The sequence below is a fragment of the Sphaerodactylus townsendi genome, linkage group LG05 (assembly GCF_021028975.2).
Source record: "Sphaerodactylus townsendi isolate TG3544 linkage group LG05, MPM_Stown_v2.3, whole genome shotgun sequence".
In the NCBI taxonomy this organism is placed as follows: domain Eukaryota; kingdom Metazoa; phylum Chordata; class Lepidosauria; order Squamata; family Sphaerodactylidae; genus Sphaerodactylus; species Sphaerodactylus townsendi.
The window spans coordinates 128,047,962-128,065,842 of record NC_059429.1 but is presented as its reverse complement, the minus strand read 5'-3'; the positions used below and the strand labels follow the sequence as shown (position 1 = coordinate 128,065,842).

The 17,881-nt window shown below is 45.9% G+C and overlaps 1 protein-coding gene across 2 annotated transcripts in view; it reads right to left on the bottom strand.

Moving 5' to 3' along the window:
• Nucleotides 1-2,465: 2,465 nt before the first annotated feature.
• SLCO4A1 (solute carrier organic anion transporter family member 4A1) overlaps nucleotides 2,466-17,881 on the bottom strand; it is a 73,731-nt gene continuing 58,315 nt past the window's right edge. For both annotated transcript variants that reach the window (XM_048495720.1, XM_048495719.1), the window contains exons 8-13: nucleotides 16,292-16,487; nucleotides 12,066-12,231; nucleotides 8,477-8,649; nucleotides 8,220-8,284; nucleotides 4,666-4,814; nucleotides 2,466-3,880 (exon numbers count right to left, since the gene is read on the bottom strand). In XM_048495720.1, the coding sequence (XP_048351677.1) occupies nucleotides 3,731-3,880; nucleotides 4,666-4,814; nucleotides 8,220-8,284; nucleotides 8,477-8,649; nucleotides 12,066-12,231; nucleotides 16,292-16,487 (899 nt within the window). In that variant the 3' untranslated portion in view covers nucleotides 2,466-3,730. The remainder of the gene's footprint in view (nucleotides 3,881-4,665; nucleotides 4,815-8,219; nucleotides 8,285-8,476; nucleotides 8,650-12,065; nucleotides 12,232-16,291; nucleotides 16,488-17,881) is intronic.

Below are 17,881 nucleotides of genomic sequence, written 5' to 3'. Positions count from 1 at the left end.
TGATGGGAACTGTAGTCCATAACATCTGGAGGACTGCAAGTTTGACACCTATGCTTTAAGATATTTCCCATGCTTCCCAGACTTCCTCATTGGCACCCTTTTCAAACCTTGTGCCAGCCGTTCGACTCTGTATTTTTGTCCTTTAAGAACATAAGAACAAGCCAGCTGGATCAGACCAGAGTCCATCTAGTCCAGCTCTCTGCTACTCGCAGTGGCCCACCAGATGCCTTTGGGGTCTCACCTGCAGGATGTGAAAGCAATGGCCTTCTGCTGCTGCTGCTCCTGAGCACCTGGTCTGCTAAGGCATTTGCAATCTCAGATCAAAGAGGATCAAGATTGGTAGCCATAAATCGACTTCTCCTCCATAAATCTGTCCAAGCCCCTTTTAAAGCTATCCAGGTTAGTAGCCACCTTTCTTATTTGGGGGGGTCGTGTCTCCATAGCTTTGAAAACATGACCCCAGAAGATCCCACCACAAGGCTTTGAAGCTTTGTACCATCGGATCCACAGAGTTTAATAAAAGAAACAGAAGGACCACAAAATGGCGGTCAAGAATCATTTCAAGGCAGTGAGTGGACCAATGGAATTTTGAAAACGTTTGCAAAACATTTGCAAAAATGTTTTCAGGGCTGGTGAAGAATGGACCACAGTCTTACAGTCAAATCATCTCATAGCTCTGAGCTATACCAGAGATCCCCCTCCATTATACTCTTAAGAGCAGTAGATTCCTGCCCCCAACCCAGCCAATTTACTTTAGATCCCACCAGTGGTGGGATCCAAACATTTTAATAACAGGTCCCGATGGTGGTGGGATTCAAACAGTGGCGGCGGCGCACACACGCACCCCCAGTCCCTATTGGGCAGGGAGGTGGCTTTAGTAACCCCTTCTCGGCACTCAGAAAAAATTAGTAACCACTTCTGGAGAAGTGGTGAGAACTGGTTGGATCCCACCTCTGGATCTCACTTCAAAATCACACTGTTAACCATTACATCATCTTACTTCTCTTGAGATGTTCTCCAACCGTTTGTACACACTTCAGGATTGCCGGTTAGTATCCGTCCGGCTCCTACGATGCTTCGCTCGTTCTCACAAGAGTTCACAATTGCTAAACAAACTTTCCAAAGTCTCACACAAAGCCATGCCCTTTTCCGAAGTAGACTGTTTCTTTGGTGGTATTCTTACACCTTGGAAGGATGAAAAGCCATAACTATGCCTTCAGGAACACAAGAGGGAATTCATTTTTCTGAAAGGTTCCCCCCCCCCCCCCACACACACACACTGCCGAAAGCCATGGAGTCCAAGGCAGTAGAACAGAAAGGAGTTCTATAGCACCTTGGATACCCAACAAAATTTTCACAAAGGGAACTTTGACTCACAAAAGCTTATATGCTGAAAATCGTGCTGGTCTCCAAGGTGCTACCGGATGTGAATCTAACTGCTCTACACAGCTATTCTCTGAAAGAAGACTGCAAAGACTCCTCAAAAAGATTCTGTGGCCCACCACACACAAACCAAGAGGTGAACTCTTCATCACTCACAGAGAGGTCCCAGCAGTATGACATTACAATATTACTCAATTTGCAGAAGCAGTAAAGGGCTCGTGATGGCTTTCGGTCTCCTATCATCCTAGGCAATGCAGCAACAAACAACATAGAACGTAAGAAAACAGTCCAAGCAATTCTCAGGCCCTGCTTTCCATGGAGAACTTCCTATGCTCCTGAATGCGTGGGCGAGGGCAGGAAGCTACTGTCAAGAAGAAGAAGAAGAAAAAGAAGAAGAAGAAGAAGAAGAAGAAGAAGAAGAAGAAGAAGAAGAAGAAGAAGAAGAAGAAGAAGAAGAAGAAGAAGAAGAAGAAGAAGAAGAAGGAGAAGGAGGAGGAGGAGGAGGAGGAGGAGGAGGAGGAGGAGGAGGAGGAGGAGGAGGAGGAGGAGGTGGGGGGGAGGAGGAGGAGGAGGAGCAGGAGGAGGAGCAGGAGGAGGAGCAGGTGGAGGAGATTTTGTATTCATACCCTGCTTCTCTCAAACATAAGGAATTTCAAAGTGGTTTACAAACTCCTTCCCTTCCTCTCCTTACAACAGACACCTTGAGATGTAGGTGGGGCTGAAGAAGAAGAAGAAGAAGAAGAAGAAGAGGAAGAGGAAGAGGAAGAAGAGGAGAAGTTTGGATTTATATCCCACCTTTCTCTCCTGTAAGGAGACTCAAGGTGGCTCACAAGCTCCTTTCCCTTCATCTCCGCACAACAGACACCTTGTGAGGTAGGTGGGGCTGACAGAGTTCCAAAGAACTGTGACTAGCCCAAGGTCACCCAATAGGAATGTAGGAGAGCAGAAACACATTTGGTTCACCAGATAGGCCTCTGCCATTCAGGTGAGGGAGTGTGGAATCAAACCCGAGAAGAGGACAGGAGGAGGAGTTTGGAATTATACCCCACCTTTCATCTCCTGTAAGAACACTCAAGGCAGCTTACAAATTCCTTTCCCTTCCTCTCTTCACCACAGACACCTTGTGAGGTAGGTGGGATTGTGAGAGTTCTCAGAGAACTGTGACTGGACTAGACCCACATAACAAACAAATAGGCGGAAGAGGTCAGACAAAGGGGTCAATAGGCATTCTGGCTAGAAACTGGATTGTGATCTTTGGCTGATTCAGACACGCATCACTCTATGATTCTTCATTTCCTGGCCTCACTCCATGAGTTACAATCGAACGTACGAATGGCTCCTACTGGAAGTTATTGAATTTGACGTTCTGTTGGGAGACGTGAGACGTCGGTATGTGTACTCTGTGGTTGAGTTACATGCTGAGCCACCCCCATGTTGCAGCAATCAAGTGCTGAGCCATCAGATACAGGATTCAGGATCTTAGAACTTGCTTTATACCGTGCTTCCCCGAAAATAAGACAGTGTCTTATATTAATTTTTGCTCCCAAATATGTGCTGTGTCTTATTTTCAGGGGATGTCTTATTTTTCTGTGTTCTGTTCGTCGGGCATGCTTCCAAACAAAAACTTTGCTACGTCTTACTTTCGGGGGATGCCTTACATTTCACACTTCAGCAAAACTTCTACTGCGTCTTATTTTCAGGGGATGTCTTATATTCGGGGAAACAGGGTAGTAGCCACCAGGGGCCAGTCAATTCTCACACGCACTGGCAAAGAATTTGGAGCTTGTAATCGCAAGTGACCTGCCAGATGCAGCTGTTTTAAGTGCTTTGATACAGGAATGGTTTGAAGCTATGTTTAGCCCTTCTTTAAATAAACTAAATCAATACTGGGGTGTTGGTAAAAACTCGGTATCACAAACATTGTGGACTCAAAACAAAGGTGTCAAAACACAAGCTGGGACAACTCATATAATGAGCATCTCTTGCTCGGAGCAAGCAGGAAACACGCCTCTTGACAGCACCCCGATTCAAAATGGCAGCACCCATGAGGGGAAGACATTCAAGATGGCAGCATCAAGTTCTCCGAGCTCCGTGCACCTCCGTCCACCTCATGAGGGATAGCCTCAAAGATCCAGTGACACCCTGGTTCAGAGGTGGAAAGAAGGATTTGCGGTGTGCTTTTGTGTTTGTCAAATACTAACCGAGACAGGAACTTCATGAAATAATTCTTCCCCAAAGGGGGAGGGAAAAAAAAGAAAGCTTAAAATAATAAGTAACAGGAAAGGACAATTTTCTGGCACAATATTTTTGAGATTTGCGTGGGAAGTCTCTTGTCGTAACCACAGTGCTATATGTTCTCTGGAGACTGAAGAGGACATTCGCTCTCTTTGAGGTCACAGTTGCCATTTTCAGAGACATCAGAGCTACCTGGGAGGGATTCTAGAGGAGGTGGTTTGTAGAGCAAGCAAGCGAGGAGGAAGAAGAACGATCCAATCACCTGCAAGATAAGAAGAGGTGGGTTTGAGAGGGTTTGAGAAATGTAGCCTTTGAGATATGGGGGTTGCTTGTCCTGTCTTCCTCAGAACTGTGCAAGAATAAATCACCTGACAGGATGTGATGCTTCTTCTAGTGAACCACTGGAAATTTCAGAGAGCAGACTCACGCCACTGTATAATCCCCAGAGCTTCACCTAATAGGGCTCCTAGTGTGGGCAAGAAACGTTGCCCATGACCTCTGAAAGAACTTTCAGTTTTACCACAGAGTTTCTGGTGATTCCTAGAGCTACCCTTTGTCCCATCTGAGTAGCTCTAGGGTTTGCCAGGAACTCTATGGCAAGAATATCCTGTAAGTAAACATATACCCTCAACTATAGCTTGGAGTGGTACCATCATCTAGATCAGTGATTCCCAAAGTGGGCGCCACTGCCCCCTGGTGGGTGCTGCAGCGATCCAGGGGGGGCGGTGATGGCCACAGGTAGAAAAATTAATACATATATCTTTCTGTTTAATTGCTATTAAAATTTAAAAACATTAATTTCCAGGGGGCGCTAAGTAATATTTTTTCTGGAAAGGGGGCGGTAGGCCAAATAAGTTTGGGAACCACTGATCTAGATAATAGGTTACCACCTCAATAAGAAACAGGTACTAATTTGTGTTTTTTTTTTGGTGTTCACCACGGCTTGGCCCATCTGCATGGCGAGTGTCTTAAGAAAGGTGGAACAGAGAGCTACAAAAGGTCTCAGCAAAGGACAACTGAAGCAAACATATGATGATTTGAGATTACCTTGTAAATAAGACCAGCAATCAAGGTGTACCGGCTCATGGCAAAGTTCTGATAGACATAGCATGACCCTTGCTCTCCACACTGGTTCTGCCATAGGAGACACGACTTGTCAATCATTGAGCCAAAGGCAATTGGACCTGGAATGCCACCTGTGTAAAGACAGAATTGAGATACATCAGCTAACCAAAAAAAATATATATTTCCTGCTAAAAGATTCCAAGAGAAATTCTGGTTCCATCAAGCTGCGTGGGATCTTTTTCCATTGTATTAGTTGGAGGGCTGAAAATATCCGCCATTGGCCGTTGGGCCAGTTTCAATCATTAACTGGAGATTATTACTTGGGAAGAATCAGACAATGGTGATTTCATAATATCTTTAAAAACACTTGTTCCAAGTTCAATGTTTTATGTTAATACAAGGACACTCCCTTGGATAACAGCATAATTTATATTCTTAGGGTCAGTGGAAGTTTCCGTTATTTAACAGCGATCTCTGTTCAGCAGCTAAAGTTTCAGATACCACGAAATAGCAGTGGTTACACAAGTGAGGCAAAGACTGTGGAGAGCTTTTTACTCCAAGAGATTGTATTTGACTAACCCAATCTATAGAGGTTCAGGCATTTCTTGTCCCAGAATGGAAGACTCAGCATGGCATGTCTTTTGGCCTAATGAGCCCTCCAGGGGAGGGCGGTATATAAGATTGATTGATTGATTGATTGATTGATTGATTGATTGATTGATTGATTGGTGGTGGTGGTGGTGGTGGTGATAATGATGATAATGATGATAATGATAATGATAATAATAACAACAACAACAACAACAACAACGACCTCAGCTGGTTTGTGCCATAGACGCTGAAGCTCGATTTTCAAATTGCGGTATCTAGTGACCTTCTCGTGTTCTTTTTCAATGACCATAGCAGTCCCCGGTGACAGCAGGGTCATTGAAAAAGAACACGAGAAGGTCACTAGATACTGTGATTTGAAAATCGAGCTTCAGCGTCTATGGCACAAACCAGCTGAGGTTGTCCCAGTGGTAATCGGCACGCTGGGCGCCATCCCAAAAACACCCCAAAAACACTAGGGCAGCACTTGAAACATCTTCGAATTGACAAAATTAACACTTGTCAAATTCAGAAGGCAGCCCTGTGGGATCCGCACGAATACTACGCCGATACATTGCAACTTCCTAGGCTTCTGGGTGAGGCTTGAATTGTAATGAAGGCCAACAACCAGCTAAAGATCTGGCAGCTGTGAAATCTACAATAATAATAATAATAATGCATAACTCATAATTTATCAACAGGGCCAGTCCAAGGGCATTCAGTGCCCTAGGTTAGTTGGCCCAGGCAGGTGTGCTCTGAGATGCCCATTGGCCAGCCACCCTGGACGGAGGTGCTGGGATGATGCTTGGGCCATATTTTGTGTACCCACCCTTTGACATCTCCTGAGAGCCAGCCTGGTGTCGTGGTTAAAGGAAGGTGAATTCTGATCTGGAGAACCGGGTTTGGATTCCCCACTCCTCCACCTGAGTGGCAGAGGCTTATCTGGTGAACCAGTTGTGTTTCCACACTCCTACAAATGAAGTCTGCTGGGTGATCTTGGGCTAGTCGCAGTTCTCTCAGCCCCACCTGCCTCACAAGGCATCTGTTGTGGGGAAGAAGAAGAGAAGAAGAGTTTTGGATTTATATCCCCCCTTTCTCTCCTGTAGGAGACTCAAAGGGGCTGACAATCTCCTTTCCCTTCCCCCCTCACAACAAACACCCTGTGAGGTGAGTGGGGCTGAGAGAGCTCCGGAAAGCTGTGACTAGCCCAAGGTCACCCGGCTGGCATGTGTGGGAGTGCGCAGGCTAGTCTGAATTCCCCAGATAAGCCTCCACAACTTGAGCGGCAGAGCTGGGAATCAAACCCGGTTCCTCCAGATCAGCGTGCACCTGCTCTTAGCCACTACGCCACTGCGGGAAAGCGTTTGTAAGCCGCTTTAAGACTCCTTATGGTTGAGAAAAGCGGAGTATAAATCCAACTCCAAACTCGTCTTCAGTTGATTGGACAGCTTAGACTGGATGCTCCTGCATATGTTGTAGGGAGCTCTGGTAAAGCCCACATATTGTATACAAAGGTCCTAAATTCAGTCCCTTAGCTATCTTGTGTAGCATTCAGATGGATTTTCTCCCCCTGAGACTCTAGAATGCTATTCGGAATCAGGGCACAATACTGCAATAGATGGATTGATGGTCTGATTTGACAAAAGGCATATCCAGGTGCTCATAGACGCCTGCTGCACCAACAGCAACTTCCTTGCAGCTCAGCCGAAGATGCAAAAACCTGATTCAGCTGAAGCAAGGACTTTGAAAGCGAGGCTCAACGGAGCGACTCCTGCGTTTGTTTCAAGCCCAGCGATGCTTAACAAAAGCACTCCTAACCACAAGACAGCAGTTGGCCTCTAAGGTCCTAACACATTTCTCTTTGCATCACTACAGCTGTCTAGAACTTGCCCTGGAGCAACACGGATCAACTGTTTTGAAAGGAACTACAGCATTATTCACTGCGTGTATGGCGGGGAAAACCATTTTAGAATTGTGGATGTCAATTATGACTAGAGATCTATCCATAATTCAGTTCTTTGGATGTTAGTTCTTCCTCAAGATCTATCCATAATCCAAAAGATTTTAAAGGTTAATGTACAAATAAGACTTGAGGCTGTCCTGCTGGGATTTATGGATAGATCTCTAGAAAACAACAACATGAAACTGTGTTTTTATGTGGCAGCAGCCGCCAGAATATTACATGCACCAAAATGGAAAACTCCAGCTATTCCTACAGCTGAAGAACGCTGAGTGAAGGTACTAGAATTAGTAGAAATGGCCAAGTTAACTTTGCTACTTAAATTATGTTCCTGGACCGTTGGCAACCCTTGACAGAATATTTTAAAAATGATAACTACTGGTTTTGAAGGTTAATCATTGTCAAATTAAGATCCAATAGGGAAAAGTGAGACCTTTTATTAATAAGGATGCTAAAGGTTTAATTTCATTTTGACGCTTAATGGCCAAGTGCTGAAAGTGTAGCGTTTAAGAAGAAGAAGAAGAAGAGGTTGGATTTATATCCCCCCTTTCTCTCCTGCAGGAGACTCAAAGGGGCTTACAATCTCCTTGCCCTTCCCCCCTCACAACAAACATCCTGTGAGGTAGGTGGGGCTGAGAGAGCTCCGAGAAGCTGTGACTAGCCCAAGGTCACCCAGCTGGCGTGTGTGGGAGTGCACAGGCTAATCTGAATCCCCCAGATAAGCCTCCACAGCTCAGGCGGCAGAGCTGGGAATCAAACCCAGTTCCTCCAGATTAGATACACGAGCTCTTAACCTCCTACGCCACTACGCTCAGGGTTAACACTGAGTGTAGAAAAAAACTGGAAGTCTACATGAAAGAAGTACTTTAAAATTTGGTGAATTTCTCTTTTTGTGTATGTGTTGGACTTGGATTTTTGAAGTACAAATAAACAAAACTGACAAAAAAGGGAAAAAAGCAGACTGCTGGTTATTGATGGTGTACGTTACCTAGTGTCCTCACTACAATCCACTGGATTCCCAGAGCGAACGATCGTTGCCTGTCTGAGACACACCTAGGAAACACAAAACAAACACAAACCAATTGTCGCATCAAAACCGACCCCGAAGCAGGTGTGCTGGATCAGATACAACAGCCACTTTGCATCCAGTTGCAACTACTACTAATTTTTTTAAAAAAGTATTGTTATTTTGCAATTATGTTGTTACAAGCATCATCAACCCAAAGACTGGTTCCTGTTGCTTACCTCAAAGTAGCAGTCAGAGCCGGAATGCTACTGAGGAATGTGAAGATAATAACGACAAACACGAAAAGCAAGAGAAGGGTCCTTTTCTCGCAAGATGAAGTACACTTTCCAGCTGCAGCGGAACCAGGTTCCAGGGGAGTGCTCCCAAGGATGCAGCTGCACTCGTGGTAAACCTTGGTGAGAAAAACACATCAGTTCATGCGGATGGGGTAAAACCTAAGGTGACCAGATTGTCACCTTTGTAAACCGGGACCCGGGTGGGTGGGCGGGCGGCCGCGCGCATGCCTTCTGAGGTGCTCCCGTTTCCCGCCCTGTGACTGCCAGAAGGCAGTGCGCTCCTGCGGCGCGCCCCAGAAGGCAGTGCGGCAGCCTTCCAAAAATCAGGATGTTCAAAAAACCCGCGGGAGGCGGGACAAATTGTTTTAAGGCGGGACTGTCCTGCCAAAAGCGGGACGTCTGGTCACCGTAGTAAAACCCCTAGTAGCAGAGCAGCGCCACTCTCAGGAACTCAGTAGGAACTCACACGCGCACAGAAGCAGTCCTACTTTTATTGTTCGCAAATATTGGCTGCACAGACAAAGTGCTTCGCCAAGCGGTACGAAGACAAACGCCTCCACAGACTTCAGTACCTGCCGCCTTATATCTAGTATATCAACCAATCACAGTCTTTTCCTAATTAGAGCCAGGAAGAGGCTGCATCACATGATAAACTGTCAAGTAGATTTTGATGATCTAGCATCTGCTTAACCGTGCTGTGACAGTTCATAGAAGAAGGTAATGTCTGCTATGGGCAATTCCGAGGAGGTGGAAAGGGAAAGCGACCCTTCCTCCCACAAAATTGCTGAGGCCTGGTGTTCACATGTGGCAGAACAGGGTGGCAGAATTTCAGAGCATACCATTTCTTATGACAAGGGAGGGATTTCTTATGACAAGGGAGGCCTGCAAGACAGAGCTGTTCCACCGGGCCTTTGAGGGGTCTGGCCGCTGATGGCTCCCCCCCCCCGCTTTCCCCCCCGCTTTCTCCATAACATCTGTGGATCTACCGCCCTTTCCTTCCCTTTTCCCTTTCAGGGGACTGACTAGAGAGACGCCATCAATACGTTTGATGTTAGAACGCTGCTTTTAAGGGGGTTGGGTTTTAATATATAGAGCTGTTTCTAATTGATTTTATAGCTGATATTACTGATTTTACTGTGCTCTATTGTCTATTGTTCGCCGCCCTGAGCCCTTCGGGGGAGGGCGGCTTATAAATATAATAAATAATCATCATCATAATAATAATAATTTATTTATTAAAAATGAATATTTCCCTTGGAAAAACCTCACTGCAAGTGGAATGCTGAACCGAACGGTTCAATCCTTTTTCCGTGACAGTTTTCCGCTTGTAGGACACTTTATGTAGGAGGAGGCATTGAAAAATGAGATCTCAACCCAACCTGCAAGTTATGGTGGTACAGTCCACTCTACCGCCATTTTGCGGGATGTGTCAGAAGTCGGGTTGCTGACAGCGGATTGGAGAAATCCCTGCAGTTTTGGAGAGGTGGAGCCTAGGGGGCAGGGTTTGGAAAGGGGAGGGAGCTTCAAAGGGATGTGATGTCATAGCGTTTTATTCAGGGGAACTGATCTCTGTAGTCGGGAGGTAAATTGTAATTCCGGGAGGATTCCTGGCCCGAACTGGATGCTGGATTCTGATAACCCTAATTACAAGAGAGGAAATACTGAGAAATATTTTGCAAGTGAATCACAGCATGCCGCTGGGTGATCCTTTGGGGCACAAACCGGACTGGTTCAACTGAAAGCCCCATGTATGAAGTTCACTTGCTTCACTTTGAAGTTATAACCTTGCAAAATGCAATATTTTTCTGACCCACTCCCGATGCTGCCATGTAGCATCTGTACCGTGTAACCCCAACCATACCTCCCAGCTTCCATAGGACAACACTCTCTGGTACTCCTCAACTTCTACATGAAGGTTTTCTCTACGGAGGTTTTTAAAGAGAGGCTGGATGGCCACCTGTCAGGAGTGCTTGGATCGTGTGTTCGTGCATTGCTGGGGGTTGGACATTGTGGTGATGGGCCATAGGCCAAAAAAAAAATTATATTTGATATTAAGAAACTAAGAGGTTTGTAAGAACCAAAGATCTGTAAAATCAAAATGGGGTTTCTGTGTATAGAGACCAGCATGTCAGCAGTGACGTACTGATCATACAGGCTAAGGAAAGATAACACCTTACCTTGTCACTAAGGACTAAGATGTGCCAGAAGGCATATCCAAGACCCGTTTGGCAAACTGGCTAGATGGGAGAGCTATGTGGAACTTAACAAACATAGCCATAAAAAGATCAAAGGTTGGAATAGAAGGAATTTGATTAGATCAGTGATGGCGAACCTTTTTGAGACCGAGTGCCCAAATTGCAACCCAAACCCCACTTATTTATCGCAAAGTGCCAACCCGGCAATTTAACCTGAATGCTGAGGTTTTAGTTTTAGTTTAGAAAAAAACGGTTGGTTCCCTCTTCCTCCCCCCCACCCGCTTGAACTGGGGCCAGCCTGCTCTAGCCTCCAGCAAGTCCCGCGTGCACCTCTCTGTGCCTCTCTAGCATCTCTGCCTCCTCTGTGCCGCCCCCCCCCCCAGGCAGCAGCCACCCGGAGCACAGGCACTAGGCTCACCAGCCGAGTCCTCCCTGCTCACCGCGGTGCATGCACGTCATGCTCAGTGGCCCAGGCCAGTCTAAGTGTGTGTGCGGGGGGGTGACGAACTCTGTGTTCACGTGCCCACAGAGAGGGCTCTGAGTGCCACCTCTGGCACCCGTGCCATAGGTTCGCCATCACTGGATTAGATCATTGAAAAGGATTTTTTTTTATATCTTAATGAATAATGAACAAAGAAATGATAATGAGAGATTTATATTTACTTGTACTGTAATATAATTCTATTATATTCGTATCAAATGGTGCGTGGGTTAAAAACCAGTTTTAAAGTGGAAGGGAAGTCTTTCCTAACCTATCTTTTCTCAAAACAGCTGCTCAGGGACCACAGGTGGTCTCTGGCCTGACAACTTGATGGTCCTTGGGGTCTCTTCCAACTCTATGATGCTATGATTCTATGGCAGCCCTCTCACATTCCTTTGACTCTGCTTCTTCTCAACTTCCCCTTCGCAAGGCATCCAACCAATTTTAATAACAGGTTCCGATGGTGGTGGGATTTGAACAGTGGCGCCGCTGCACACACGCACCTCCAGTCCCTATTGGGCAGGGAGGTCGCTTTAGTAACCCCTTCTCGGCACTCAGAAAAAAATTAGTAACCATTTCTAGAGAAGTGGTGCGAACTGGTTGGATCCCACCTTTGCATCCAACCCAAAACACGTACCACCCATGCCCCTTAAGCATTCGACCCCAAACTCTTCTTACTCCATCAGCTTCCACAAATACTTTTAATTAAAAAAACTAAATTAAGGAAGATTGCACAAAAGGAATGTTTTACAATAAGAATTTACCCCCCTTCCTAGTTTGTTTGCACTGTACTCAAAACATGGCTAAATGACAAGACACAATAGAAAGGCTACAGTTGTCGGTGCTCAGAACATACCTTTTTCCCATGAGTCTGATTTGTCAGGACTCTCTTGCATCCCGCGTGGCAGGGGGAGTAATACATGATCCCATTGCTGCCACAGATAGGGCTGTATGTTTCTCTCAGACAATCGCACTCCATATTGCAAGGGGCGGACAAGTTGAGGTGGCCTTCTGGCAGGATGCTATACAAAACATAACACAGACAAGCAGATCAGCATACTATTGGGCCAGAGATCTCGACGATTCTAAGCCCAGCTCCACCCCCACAGAATATCCCAGAGAATTCAAAGCAATGGAGTTAGGCCTCATCCGAAAGGAAGAGGCAGCATGTTGTAGTGTCTACAGCTGTTGGATTCTGACTATAGAGACAACATTGCAATCCTCACTCAGTCATTAGGCAAAATGGGTGACTGCAGGCCAGTTACCATCTGTAATAGATAATGATTGTGATGGCAACAACGAGGATGGTATAAGACAGCAGTACCACATCGTTTTGTTTTTAAAAAATGGCACAGGGTAGCTCTAGAAATTGCTAGAAACTTTGTGGAATAACCACAAAGCTTCAGGTGATTCCCCGAGCTACCTTATGTCCAGTGGTGGGATCCAAAAATTTTAGTAACAGGTTCCCTTGGTGGTGAAATTCAAACAGTGGTGTAGCGCCAATGGGGCTGGGTGGGGCACGACGGGGGCGTGGCCGGGCATTCCGGGGGTGGGGCATTAATAATTTCTCTGTTACTGTAAAAAACTCTTACAGTAAAAAAGAAGTTCCTAATTTCCAGCTGGTATCTTTCTGTCCATAATTTAAACTCATCTTAGCAAGTCCTATCGTCTACTGCCAACAGAAACAACTACTTCTCCTCCGATTGCCTGTCAAATACTTCATACTTTCAAATATTTAATTTTGTTTCTAGAAATCAAAAGAAGGATACTTTCCTTAAACAAGGAACTTTACCATATTTCTAAAACATGTTTTTAAAACAGCCCAACAGGGAGAATTATCCCGTTTTCTACCTTCGCTAACCAGCCACATAGGAAACAACAGGACTTTATGATTTTTAGACCTCATGGAATTTCTAACAGAAAAGCAGACCCAATTAGTAACCCCCTCTCGGCACACCCAAATAATGAGTAACCCACTCTCGGGAACTGGTGAGAACCTGCTGGATCCCACCTCTGCTTGTGTCATTTTTAAAAAAACTTTTACCAGAAGTGACGTAGAGTTGCAGATGGCACTGTGGGTTTTTAACTTTCAATAGAGATGGGAGAAAGGGGCAGCGGGTTCCCTGACCCCATCAGGGAATTGGGACCCCTAATATATATTCTGAACGAGTGTCTCTGGTAAAGGGGTTTTATAAACCCAATGGGGACCAAACTCCACTGAGAGCTCTTCTCTGTTCTATTCTACCTGGCTGCTTACTTCCGTCCCTATTGAAGTTCTCATCAAAAATACTTGGGAGTAGGAATGGCAGGAAGCAGCCAGCACTCCACTGGGCCTGGATCTGCCTCCAGGTGAGGGTCCCCTCTTAACAGATGCCAGCTGTTGGAACCAAGGCCAGATGGAGCAACCAGACATCTTTCAAAGGTACCTAAATCCAGATCCATTTGAGGACCTCCTCCCCCAGGGACATTTTGTACTGAATGTTCATGGTCATTTTTATCAGTATATAATTTAGCCTTTGGGCAGGAGAGCTTCAAGGACTACTAGGGGTATGACAATGGCCAACCACCGCTGAATGTCTCTCACCTTGAATGCCCTATGGAGCCACCATGAATCAACTGTGACTTGGCAGTGCTCTGGGAACCAATATTTGGCTGAAAAACGGGCTAAAATATAACAAGATTATAATTTCAGGAATCTCCACAGATAAGGCCCATGTGTTGGTCACCACCCACCCAGTGGTGGGATCCAAAAATTTTAGTAACAGGTTCCTATGGTGGTGGGATTCAAACAGTGGCATAGTGCCAATGGGGCTGGGCGGGGCACAATGGGGGCATGGCCAGGCATTCCGTGGTGGGGCATTGCTGGGTGGGGCTGTGGCAAGGACGCAGCCACTGCGCTGGTCTTTGGGCGGGAAACGAATGCACGCAGGCGCAGGCTGCCACGCACGGCGGTGCACCTGCTGCTAGACTGCTTCAAGTTCCGCGCGCTACTGCTGAGGAGCGGAGGAGGGGCGTAACTAAGGCAAAAATCACATGGCAAAATCACCAATTAGTAACCCCCTTGTGACGAATGCACTTATAAAGCATTCAGTTTCCAGGGTGAAAGTCTGCCCTGAAGGGGTTAAGCCCTGGCCAGCCCTGATTGGCTAGGGAAAAAAAATGGCAAGAATATAAATAGAGTCAGCCAGAGTGCTGAGGGCTCTTTTGCCTTTTTGGTTCTTTTGGGTTCTCTTTTGAATCTGTGTGCCTTAGGGTGCGTTTTTGACAGAGTGAGCAGATCAAGCAGAGATCTGTCACTGCTGTTGGTCTGGCAGGAGTCAGACAGTACACTCTGTAAGCTGAGGAAGCTTACCAGAGACATCAGGAAGGTGTTTTGAGGGAAAACCTCTGTCTAGGCTAAAGTCTGTCCTAACAAGTACAACACCAGTCTTAGGAGGCCCAGTCCAGTGGCAGTGTGGCCAGTTTGGATGGTGGGAGAGGGAGGCTTGTGTGCCAGAATCCCACGGGGCAGAGACTGGGGTGTGTTGTTTAGTGGTTAGGTACAGTGGGACTACAGTGTCTGGACAATCGAAGAGGGAGCGTGAACCTCCAAAGTAACATCTTTTCTGAAGAAAACTCTTTCCTAAGTGCCACCTGAAGAGTGTTCTGCAGCCTGACTGTTTTCGCAAACTGAAGTGCCAACAGCATCTCTGAAACCAACAAGCTTTAAAATCCTCTCAGGTTACCTGAGAAGCCTACATTTTAAGCCAGTAATAAACGTACAAGTTTTGTTGAAGTTACAACTGTTCCAGTTTATTTTGTCTGTGTGTGTGTCCCAAGAAAGAGTGGTGTCCATTAATCAGCTTGTGGGCTATAGTACAGATTGGTGGCAGCGAAAAACAAATTAATTAATAGGAGGGTTCCTGAAACCAACTACCTGGGATCCTTCCTGTACCAGAAGCCAGCGGTCTCCCGTTATACCCCTCTCGGCCCACACAAATAATTAGTAACCTACTCTCGGGAGCCTGTGAGAACCTGCTGGATCCCACCTCTGCACCCACCTAACCTCTGAAGGGAAACAGAACCTCAAAACACGTGAAATAGAACCTCAAAACAAATGTTAAAACACAGGAAGAAGAATCTCTTCCACATCAGCTCTCTCAAAGCAAAATCATCAGCCCAACTCTAAAGACTTTTGCTTGGAGGTAAATTTCATGGTTCAACCAAACTTCTTTACAAGACTGTGGAACATATCAACTTCAGCAGGGTAAGTGTGATGTAATATAATCTTAGGATGATCATTGTAAAAAAAAACGACTGTGGTAATTTAAGGTTCTACACTGTCCAGTTCTGACCTACATAGGTTTGCCCTGGACTTAAAAAAAAACACTCTAGTATTAGTTATGCTTGAGTTCCCCTTTGCTTCTTCTCCAAGTATCATCCAAGGTCACCCAGCTGGCGTGTGTGGGAGTGCACAGGCTAATCTGAATTCCCCAGATCAGCCTCCACAGCTCAAGCGGCAGAGCAGGGAATCAAACCCGGTTCCTCCAGATTAGAAGGCACCTGCTCTTAACCACTACGCCACATTGAAAGTGATGCTGTTTCAGGGTGGGGGATAATCCACCCCAAAATAGCATCACTTTCAATGTTGTTTAACTGGGGACCCCAGATTCTCCCTTTAAGGTGGATTTAAAAGGAAAATTTGGGCTCTCTAGTTTAAACACCATTGAAAGTGATGCTGTTTGGGGGTGGATTCCAGCATCACAGCAGCTGCTGGGTGCGATGAGGGGGGGGGGGGCAAAACTCAGATTTTGCACCAGGCTCCATTTTCCCTCTATGCCTCTGCCCAGAGGGGAGGGCAGAAGGAACTGCCAGCTGCCGGCTGGGAGCCCAGCTGGTGGGGGGCAGGAGAGGGCAGGGCAGGGTAGTCTGCCATCCCCAGCCTTGGAGAGCTGCTTTTATAAGCGCTAGGCCAAGGGTGGGGCTTGGGGAGGCGTGGCCATGCCCTGGGGCGGGTGGGGATGTGGCCCCATCCCCAAACCCCCCCATAAAAAATCTATACCTACATCCCTGTCCAGGAGATAGAGTTATCACGAGGATTACCTTCTGTCATACATCTGCGTTACTCCAGCCATGGGCATATTAGGGCAGTCAACGAAAAAGATGAAGATCGCCAGCAGACTTGACAGGGTGCAAAACAAACAGAACTTGATGATTCCTGAGCAACGGAGCTTAAATTTGTTCACAATGAACCCTCCGAGGAAGGTGCCGCCTCCTCCAGCGGGGACCACCAGGTAACCTTTCAAATAATAACAAAAAAGAAATGAACACGCCATAATAGGAAATCAGGCTTCCTTTTTACAATCTCCAGCTTAAAAACAACAACACCATTCTTACTTAGAGGCCCCTGAGAAGAGTGTTTGTAGAAAAAATATACCCTGAGGTCAGAGAACTGCCAAAGCCCAGAGTTTTTGGTGGGCACACTTTTGCTGATCTGTTACCTGTAGCCCATCCCTGCCCTGTGTCCATGTGCCTGTTCTCTGCCCATTGGTTTGCAAGTGTTCCATTTATGCTTCTACTTCCCCTTGTTGAACGGAAAGTGCATAGAGATGGTGCAAAATAGTGGCATTTCTGAGAGCGTTGGCAACACTATGCCCCCTTCTGAAAATGGAGAACAATGCACTTTCAATGCGCTTTCAGTGCACTTTGCAGCTGGATTTTACTGTGTGGAATAGCAAAATCCATATGCTGTACTGTGCTTAGAAGCTGGTCAGAACCTACTTGAAACAAGAGCATGGCTGAATACATTCAAGTATTGGATCAAACTATGTTTTAACTCTGATGAGCGCAGTTTAACGTATACTGTGCGCCCAGACCTATGTGCCTCCGAATGGTATCAACTTCTTAAATCAAAAATCTACTCTGTAGGTTTAATACTTGAAGATCTCTGTATGCTGTCACCCAGAGAGATTCTGCAAACCTTAAAAAGCAGACTTCTAGAACAGGAATCCCATATCTTGTTGGGCCAAGCAAATAAATCATGCTCACCCCTTTCTGTCGGAATAGTGCCAGAACAGGGGCACATAGTCAAATATCTTGAACTATTAACTGAACCCCAACAGAGATGGATTATTACAAGGGCCAGATGCAATACTTTTCCATCGGCCATTACAAAGGGTCGCTACCTATCTATCCCTCTCCAGGATCGGGTCTGTCCACACTGTAAAACCAAGTGGAGATTCTTGCTCACATTATACTTAACTGTCTGAGATATGTAAGGGTATTAGGAATTTCTCCATGGAAGTGGATGTAGACAAATCTGAAAGAGACTCTGACAACTCCGTTGTGGAGCTTTTGTTAAATAACACAGAGGCCGTGCTCTTGGAAAAAGTAGCAACATTTCTTTTACAAGTGACAGAATTTTCTAAGTAATGTCCAATACAGTTCATCTGTCTGTGTTTTGAATGTACTTTTGATTTGTACTTCAGAAATGTGTGTAATGCTCTGGAGCCTATTTTAATATGCCTAATAAAGGTTGTTTATTGAATAGCAAAAATCCACTTGCGAACAATTGTGGAAGTGGATTGAAAGTGGATTTTTCTGCATGTACGGAAGGGGCCGGTGACAAAAGAATGCAGCACTTTGCTATTTCCAGAGAGACCCCATCTTGAATGTTGAAAGGCCTACCAAAAA